At 40.7% G+C, this 9,238-nt stretch overlaps 1 protein-coding gene across 1 annotated transcript; it reads left to right on the top strand.

Annotated features, from left to right (window-relative positions):
- Positions 1-1,992: 1,992 nt before the first annotated feature.
- pgghg (protein-glucosylgalactosylhydroxylysine glucosidase) lies at positions 1,993-9,004 on the top strand. The gene is made up of 14 exons (XM_056388390.1): positions 1,993-2,226; positions 2,753-3,094; positions 3,185-3,395; positions 3,485-3,920; positions 4,020-4,139; positions 4,824-4,955; positions 5,038-5,149; positions 5,574-5,646; positions 5,721-5,857; positions 5,950-6,083; positions 6,851-6,946; positions 7,020-7,117; positions 7,238-7,461; positions 8,447-9,004. Exons 2-14 carry the CDS (start codon positions 2,851-2,853, stop codon positions 8,521-8,523), a joined length of 2,094 nt encoding a protein of 697 aa, XP_056244365.1. The 5' UTR covers positions 1,993-2,226; positions 2,753-2,850; the 3' UTR covers positions 8,524-9,004.
- The last annotated feature ends 234 nt before the right edge of the window (positions 9,005-9,238 follow it).

Raw genomic sequence — 9,238 nt, 5'->3', positions numbered from 1 at the left:
GCGGATGGATTGCAGCCTTATATGGACAAAGCACTGCTTTTCCCAGGGTTTGTGGCTCTGACCCCCTGGCATGATGCCAGATGCTACACGAACAGCTCCTCAGCACCACCAAGAGGTGCAACTAATGTAATGCAGTTGAGGTGAAAAATGTGTCTTCTCTGGGGTTTTTTTTGTTGTTTTTTGTTGTTTTTGTTTTTTTTTACAATTTTGACAGCTGGTTTTCCAGAAAAACTTGTAATAACTGAAAAACAATGTGAACACAAAAACAAAGCTCACACAACACTTCTGTCATCAGGGCTACCTAAGCCCAGCAGGATCCAGGGTGTTTGCATGGTAATTAATTTGTGGTGATTTTATTGGTTGGAAATGTGTTTGTCAATATGAACTATAGCACGACTAAAACTGAATCGGTGACAGCATTAGTGGCTTTTGCATTTTTACCCTTTAATCTTCAGGCCCTGTCCCAAATATTTGGTTGTAATATTTCGGTTGATACAATGCCTACACAGTACATATTCTTTAAAGGGGTATTCCAGTGATTTAATATTACATTGCCATGAAGTTGGGGGACGCATAAGAGACAGAAAGAAAATAATGGTCAACAATGAAACTGAGATATGCAAAAAGCACCAAAAAACTGAATCATACAATTCCTATAATTTTACTAAACAGTGTCAATAAACCCATCTTGCCTGTTCAATGCCTACATCCTTCGAACTCCACTGTCCACAGAAGACAATATAAAGCTGTTTTTACAGACTGACTGGTGACTTTGTGGAGTGTGCTTTTAATGTAATCAAATTATCATAAACAATCTACAATGAAACAAACCAGTAAACCAGTAAAATATATTAAACCATCATATGAATACTGGATTCTGGTGGTCTAGACAAACTGGGTTGTGGGTATGTGCATGCTGGGAGTTCTGGACCCACCTTCTCTCTTAACAAGGGTTTTATCCCATTTTTTATCTCTTGGACATTTTATACCTTTAATGAATAGCATCAGTGGAGAAGTTAGAGGGAATGAGAGAAGAGAGAGATGGGAAATGACATGCAGTAAATATCCACAGCTAAAAGCAAGGTTTTAGAAGAGTTTACTGTGCTGAATTAAAAATTGTCCGGTGGTGGTCGTGGGGCTGCATTTGTTAACTTCCACCCATGGCCTCCATAAGGTCGTGGAGAGCTCTGCCTACAACCCCATTTACAATAATAAACTAGAACATTAAATATGTTTACTTCTAGAGCACTTTAAAAACCAGGTAAGAAAGTTTAGGAACAAACAAGAAACAAACAATAAACAAAAGAGAGAATGTATATGTATTGTTATAGTCAAATAACATAAAAGACATGTCACTCAGAAATACTACTCAGGTAAAAAAGCCCCAGATCTCTTCCACTGATTTACTGACTTACTGATTGTGTCAGCACTAGTTCTGTTTCAGTTTTTGCCTCTGTGCCATGACTGTCTCAAATTACCATGTGGATGTGTTTCGCAAGGATTACAGTAAGACCTTATATCAAAAAAGATGAGAGGGAATTTATAGAGTGACTGGTGAGCTGAGGAGAGATGACATGATTTAGTTTGGAGCGAGTGACGTGATTCTTCTTGGAAAAGATAGGATGAAAATGTAAACACTCTCACTGTGACCTGAAGAGTATTTTTACTGTCTCAGCCAAGTGCTCCTGGTGTTTTAATTGTGACTATGGAAGCATATGCTGGCAGCCATGTTGGCCTGCAACAAGACTCCACTCTTTAATCTGTCCAACTTTTAAAAACAATCTGCATTAATAATGTTTAGAACTTTTTCTTAAAGCTGGAGTTGACACCGCACATAATGTGATTAACAAATAATTCAAATCCAATGAGCATGTTTAATATGAAGTGGTGTCCTACCTATTGATTCAATATGCCTTATCCTTTAATCCGTGCCATGTTTTTCAGCACACCAAGAATCAATTCCAGGTTTTCTGTGCAGCACAAAGCCGCAAGGCCTCCTCCTACACTTGTAGTACTCGACTAACTTGGACCCACTTTGTCAGCAAACGTTTGAGTTCTTTACTTTGACTAGATATGAACTTTAAAAGGAATTAGAGCTCCTAAGCTGTTTTTCACAGGCTTAACCGTAAAGAGCCACCGGTTTGGGAGCCTCTGCAGATTTTTCTTTCACTTTGGGTTTTCCAGCATTCCTCTTTGTTGCAGAAACAGATGCCACTTCCTCTTCATGTGAGATGTGAAACACTCCCAAATGTTCAAATGTGTGTGAGGGAAATATGCTGGATGTTTATGCAGAGCTGCAACAGTTCACTCTGACTTTTAGGAGTGGCTTCGCTTGATCATTGAGATTGTGTATTTATGTTTGTGCCAATGAAAACCTTCAAAGACGATGTCAGATATGCTTAATTATTTTTTTTCAGTTTGGATCTGTGCAACTCAGGATGATGTTTGTACATGTCTCGTGACACAAAAGTGTCAAAGTACACAAACTACAAATAACCTTTACTAACAGGAACCTGTGAAACGTGTGTGTGGGTGTGTGTGTGGGTGTGTTGTTCCACAGTCAAAATTTCAAGTAGTATTCTAATGTCTCTCAGCAGTACATGGTCCAAAAATAGTCAAAAAACTTTGCAAAAATGTAGCATGCAACTGTCCATAATCTCGGTGGTAACGGTACGGTAGTGGAAATACAAAAATGCTGTCAAAATAGAAATGTTTTCAGACCCTGCAATGAGTAAAATAATTGTTCATTCAGTTGAAGACATCCTGTGACCTTCTGATCGACCCCTGACCAAACTGGACACGACTTCTTGGTTTGATCAAAGTTTTCCAAGCAGAAATCCCTTCCTCGCCATGTCCTGTGATTCAGACCCTTACGTCTTCTCCACCGACACTCTGCCCAATGACCTCCGCTTCCTCCCTCCACTGGCCAACGGGCGTCTGGGCTGGAAGGTGTACAACAACATCATGCACATGGGTGGTGTGTATAACGGAGAGGGTGGACATTGTCACCGCGCGGATGTCCCCTGTCCTCTGGCGGTTAAAGTTGAGGTGGAGGAACCTGCCCAACATACCTACAGTCTGGACACACACACAGGTGACCTCTGCAGAGCAACCTGTGTTGTCGCTGAGCTTATTTCATGCTGCGAAGAATTATCTCTGCTAACTGTCTCCTCTTCTCATCCAGGCATTTTCACACACACCATGAGCTCAGCCAGAGTAACAGCCACACAGTCTTTATATTCACATCGCTACTACTCCAACCTGATGGTGATGGAGATTTTGTTGGTGCGGCAGGTGACGTCAGAGGAGCCAGTTACTGTTAAGCTGGTCAGTTCTTTCACACCTGAGAGCAAAGACATTGGTTTTGAGTCTGGTCCTGATTACAAAGGAGGGAGGTACTGTGAACAAAAACATGTAAAATACTTTTTTTTCCTTTATAGTACAAGGGTGATTTTATACATGGGCTACTTCCTCTCTCCCTCAGACACATCCAAGGCCAGACAACCACTGCTGAGTTCCCCGGTGGCTCCTGTCCCGCAGTGCACCTTCTCTGGACCTACATACCTGAGACTCTGACGCTGCCTCCAGAGCAGAGCCAGGCTCGCTGGGGCTTCATCCTGATTGTGGCCAATAGTTTAGACTCTGCTGAGGCCAGTTTTGATGAGGGCTTGGATCTGATGGCGACTGGTAACTTGCGTCCCTCTCACGAGAAGGCCTGGAAAGAGCTGTGGCTGCAGAGCACGGTGGAGGTGACAGGGTCAGAGAGCCTCTCCAAGGCTCTGATTGGCTGCATGTTCTACCTCCTCAGTGCCTTCCCCTCCATACATGACACCTCCAGCTCCTTTGGTGGAGTCAGTCCAGGGGGGCTGTCAAATGGTGGGGATGGGCAGGACTACTGGGGCCATGTTTTCTGGGACCAGGTAAGGCTGGTGGAAGTTAATGCCTACATATGTCTTTTTTATGTCTTTTTTGGTTGTATGATCATTGTATCACACAGTGACTGTACCTTCCTGTGACAGGACATCTGGATGTATCCTGGGATCGCCCTTTTCTACCCCAAGTTAGCCCGAGCTGTGCTGGAGTACAGGGTGAAGACTATAGATGGCGCAAAAGACAACGCCCAAAGGCAGGGCTTAAAGGTATGAAGATCAGTGGGATGGTCAGGTGTCACCATCAAGCTCTTCTGCATTCACTGACACTCACGATGCATGTAGGTTCACAGCTAGTTAGTGAGCTAAACACACTTTCAGTGAAGGGTGAAAAGTAGTAGGCTACTGGGAACTTTTGCCTTTATTCTGATAGGACAGATAGACAGGAGGGTCAGGGAGAGAGAGAGAGAGAGAGAGAGAGAGAGAGAGAGAGAGAGAGAAAGAGAGAGAGGATGACATGCAGCAAGGGCCTGTGGATCGGCCTCAAACCCATGGCCGCTGCGGTTAGGACTAAGCCTCTATGCTACGTGCTCCACTGGGTGAGCCACTGAGGCGCCCCGACTGAAAACTAATTTAAGCTCAAACTTAATCTCAAATAAGTCACAAATAACTAGAGAGAATGATCCAACAAATCATTATTTCATATTAGATGCTTGATTTGACAAAATGGAGGATGTAACAACAGTATTTTACAAAGTATGAGTGTAAGATACAGGATTTTAAGGCTGATACTGATACTGATAGTGTGTGTGTGTGTGTGTGTGTGTGTGTGTGTGTGTGTGTGTGTGTGTGTGTGTGTGTGTGTGTGTGTGTGTGTGTGTGTGTGTTCTGCATTTTACTAATAACAATGAAGCTGTGCCTGAGTCCTCTGAAGAAAAGATTGTATCTTTGCAGGGACTAAAGTTTCCGTGGGAGAGTGCTGTGTCAGGGCGGGAGGTGTGTCCCGAGGACATTTATGGACAACAAGAGATTCACATCAATGGAGACGTGACCCTGGCCTTCCAGCACTATCTCTACCTCACTGAGGTACAGGCTCCTTCTTTATCCCCACTCACCATCATGTTGTCTCAGCCTGTGTGAGGGTGTTAACTGCAGCTCTTTGTTGCAGGATCTGTCCATGTTCAGGGAGGGACAGGGCAGCGAGGTGATATACGGTGTGGCTGATTACTGGGTTTCTAGAGCAACATGGAACCCTCAGGAGCAGAAATATCACCTCCTAGGTAAAGACCATTGTTAGAAAGACAGTAATTACATTTAATTTATTAATCTTGCCATGGTTATCAGGCTGACTCTTTAATAAAAGCTCAATGAAATACATCTGACTCGTCTACCAGAGGAAAAACTATCACACCAAAAGATGTCTATGGAGAAGTGGAACTTCGCTCTCACTCTTATTAAGTTTTAAATGTTAACACCTCTTAAAAAAAAAAAAAAATCAAATTCACTTCATTTTGTTTTATTTTTGCTACTGTAATGTCAGATATTTTTTCTTTTGCTTCTATTTCTGTTGATCAACTTGATTTTTTTTCAATATTCATACATTTTAAATGAAAAGATGACATAACTGTTGTAATTGTTATTGTATATTAGCATGAATATTCTTATTCAAATATAATGAAGCATTTTGCTTTTTTTGCCATTTAGGTGTCATGCCACCTGATGAGTATTATTACAATGTCAACAACTCTGTCTACACAAACACAGTGGCCAAATTCAGGTACTAGTATTTGAATGTTTCCCTGCATATTAACTGGTGAATACCAATAATACAAAACGTTTCGCATTTGTCAGTCTCCAGTTCGCTGTAGAGTTGGCTGATATACTCCAGCATCCTGCACCAAAGGAATGGAAAGACGTGGGCGAACACATCAAGATACCTTTTGACCAAGAATCCCAGTACCATCCTGAATTTGATGACTATATTAAAGGTGAATTTTTGCACCTTTGTTGGCACTGACCCACATTACAAAAATAACGTGGTCATTAAATGATGTCACACTGTCTTTTGGACCTTTGACAGGTCATCCAGTGAAACAAGCAGACACAGTGATGCTGGGCTATCCTCTTGGACTGACAATGTCTCCGGAGATCAGAAGAAATGATCTGGAAGCGTATGAGCCAGTCACAGACCCTAATGGTCCAGCAATGACATGGGTAAGACACAGGATGCTGTGTGGTGAGCACAAAACTGATGTTGTTAACTCTGGTTGACTGTGAAAGATTAATTAAGTATTAACAGCAAAAATCTACTTGAAGTGACACTTTATAACATTTTTCCATTTTCAAATTAAAAGATGAATAAATGAACCATAAAAAGCCTTTGCTCAATTCGACACTCCTATTGTTTTATTGCTATAGCCCTGTATACCAGTCTTGCATATAGTAGCTTATGGAGGCAAACTAGTTATATTTTGCTTTATGAGTTAGTTAACTGACATTATGAGTCCTTCCTACTTGTGCTAATGTTACACTCTACTTTAACCTGTAGTAGTCTTGCTTATAAGTGTCAAAAATAAACACACTTGTTTTACAGCAATCAGTATTCTACTATATAATATCTGATTATTATTACTGATGATAGAATGTAGCTGGTGGAGGGGACGCTTGTTTTATTTAATTTAGACTGTTGGGAAATCTGATCCATAACAATGCATTTTGTTTTATATGTCAAATCTTTATTTGTAAAGTAACTAGTATCTCCACCTTTCAGAAAATAAAATGAAAATACACTGCCTCTTCTTCTGAAGTATAGTTCTTGAGTGAATGCACTTCTTTATTTTCCTCCATTTAAAGTGGACGACTTAATGATTAAAAATACAGGCTTCATCATTTACTTATTGTTTGTGGTACATATAATCAGCTGTGCTTTACAGTGTCCCTTTGCACTGAATGTAAATGCTTTTACGTCTTTCCACTGTAAGGGTATGTTTGCCATCGGCTGGCTGGAGCTGGGGGAGGCTGAGAAAGCTCAACGTTTACTTGAGAAGTGCTTCAGCAACATCCAGGGCCCGTTCCAGGTACCACTCTCACACCCACATTATGCCTCTTTACTCAATACTCAGTGAATAAGTGATTACCTTGTCCTCACAGGTGTGGAGTGAATCATCAGACGGCTCTGGTGCGGTCAACTTCCTGACAGGTATGGGAGGATTCCTGCAAGCTGTGCTGTTTGGTTATACTGGCTTCAGGTCAGTCATCAATCTGCCCGCCGTGCACAATGGAAAAAAACACCTCACTATGCACACAGCCCGCACACAGTGATACAAGGTTTGACATTGTAAGTGTTTTTTTTTTGTTTTTTTTTGTAGAGTTCAGAAGGAATGCCTGTCCTTTTCCCCACTTCTTCCCCATGACATTTCTGAGCTCTGCGTCCGTGGTGTGAACTACCTGGGCCGTCAGATGGACTGGCTGCTGAGGAAAGATGATGTTTGCATCATACTGAGGGAACAGGCAAGCAGAGATGGCGACACCAAGCCCTACGATCTAGTGGTTGTCCTGAAAGCATCAGGAACTAAAATCCCTCTCACGCCAGGTAAAAGACATACTAAGATATGCAATGATAGCTGCCCATTTCAGTTTCTTAGAACTCTCATTGCTGCTATAATGAAAGTAAGTACATTAATGATAACGAACAACACACTTCACCTCCTGAACTATAGCCCAAGAAAAGAACTGTGAACCACTCATACACTCAAGCAACAAAATGGCAAGAACATATAAACTTGATAACAGTAGTACATGTGATTATAGGAAGGCCATAGTATTTGAGTGATAAAATAAGAAAAAGTGCAATAAAGGCTGGATTACCAACCAGGCAAGCAGGCAGTATACAACTGCAAGGGGCCCAATATTGTCAGGAGCCACAAAAGCCCCATGTTTATTCTATTATATTTCTTTCTGCATAATTGCATTAATTGCAAATTCACTAGAAACTTGCACCACTGACATAGAATTTGAACTATAACAGGTCCTCCATTGTCCATCTTGTGGGCTCAGTCTTAAGGAGGGGCCCCGTGTGCTCATTTCTTGTAGTTTTTCAATTAACACAGAGAAAGCCTCGGGCAATTCCATTCTCCATTTGGAGCACTGTAAGGTTTTTATAATCGATTGATCAGTGTATAAAATGTCAGTGAAACACTCGCATCATTATTCTCTGAAGCCCAAGCTGACATATTCAGATTGCTTTGTTTCATCTGACCAATTGTCAAAAATGTCAAAATTTGAATTTACTATCAGAGGTCAGGGGTCTGAGAAATTAATGAAACTGCTATGTGTAGTTTAAGTCAGTATGGACCCAACAACAAATGTTTGCCCTGGGGCTCCTCAGGAGGTTAATCTGGATGTCAAAATCATCATCACGCTAAACTGAAGACATATGTCATCTTTTTCACATCCAGAAATGTATATGTATTTTCCTGTGAATTATCATGTTGCACAAAGTCTTGATGGCAGCCGACATATATATCGATGCACTAACAGATTATTTTGAATTAACTCATATACATCTATATTTTCAGGGCAGCCAGTAACTTTTCCTCGAGAGCCAGGATATGTTTGCAAAGTGGCTTGGACGTCTTCCTGCTGGCCTTTCTGAAAGAGGAGCCCTGACCCTGCTAATCATTTCACTTACGCATATTTAAACATATGTTGAACTTATGTTGTATGGTAACATTCACTTGACCAACCATGGACATAATGTACAAAATTCAAAAAAGGAGGGCAACATGAGTTCCATGTTTTTATGGCTACATCGCGGAGCAGGATCATAAGGGATTTACAAAATGTGAATGGATTATTTGTTTAGATTGAATGAAAAGAAAAATGCAAAAAGAAAAACTGGTTTTGTGAGAACTGTGAGGTGGGGAACTGATGGTGAGTATGTAGCACCTGCTCCCTTGTTTATTTGTTAATTTTAAAATTTGGTACAAACATGTCTTGAAATTTATTTACACTATTTGGAATACTTTTTGAAAAAGCTCCTCAGTTCTATAATATGCCATGTTACAAAACCTTGAACCAATTATGTTGTATTGTAAATGAAATATATTCAAATAAATTTCCCCCCTTTGTTTCCATCTTTTGTGACTTTGTTACAAGTATGTAAACAATATTGTGGTGGTCTTGAGACCTCACCACACTGCACCTTAAGAAAAGACATGCAAATACACAAAACGCACGCAAACTAAGAAAAATATCTTCAATAATTTCATAATGCATGCACAACATTTAAAAAAAAAAAAAAAAAACTCGGTGAGAAAATAATCAATAACAAAACCCTACTGGGTTTGCAGCTGGTTTGGTTGTGTTTT

Source organism: Seriola aureovittata, chromosome 10, assembly GCF_021018895.1.
Source record: "Seriola aureovittata isolate HTS-2021-v1 ecotype China chromosome 10, ASM2101889v1, whole genome shotgun sequence".
Taxonomy (NCBI): domain Eukaryota; kingdom Metazoa; phylum Chordata; class Actinopteri; order Carangiformes; family Carangidae; genus Seriola; species Seriola aureovittata.
Note: the sequence above shows the minus strand (reverse complement) of the source record. Positions and strands in the feature narration are given on the sequence as shown.

What these genes read in the sequence shown, in the direction of transcription:
- pgghg (XM_056388390.1), top strand. Translation starts at nt 2,851, where the DNA reads ATGTCCTGTGATTCAGACCCTTACGTCTTCTCCACCGACACTCTGCCC. An exon ending in GCAGAAATATCACCTCCTAG is followed by an intron (nt 5,150 to 5,573) that starts GTAAAGACCATT and finishes TTTGCCATTTAG; the next exon opens with GTGTCATGCCACCTGATGAG. An exon ending in TAAAATCCCTCTCACGCCAG is followed by an intron (nt 7,462 to 8,446) that starts GTAAAAGACATA and finishes CTATATTTTCAG; the next exon opens with GGCAGCCAGTAACTTTTCCT.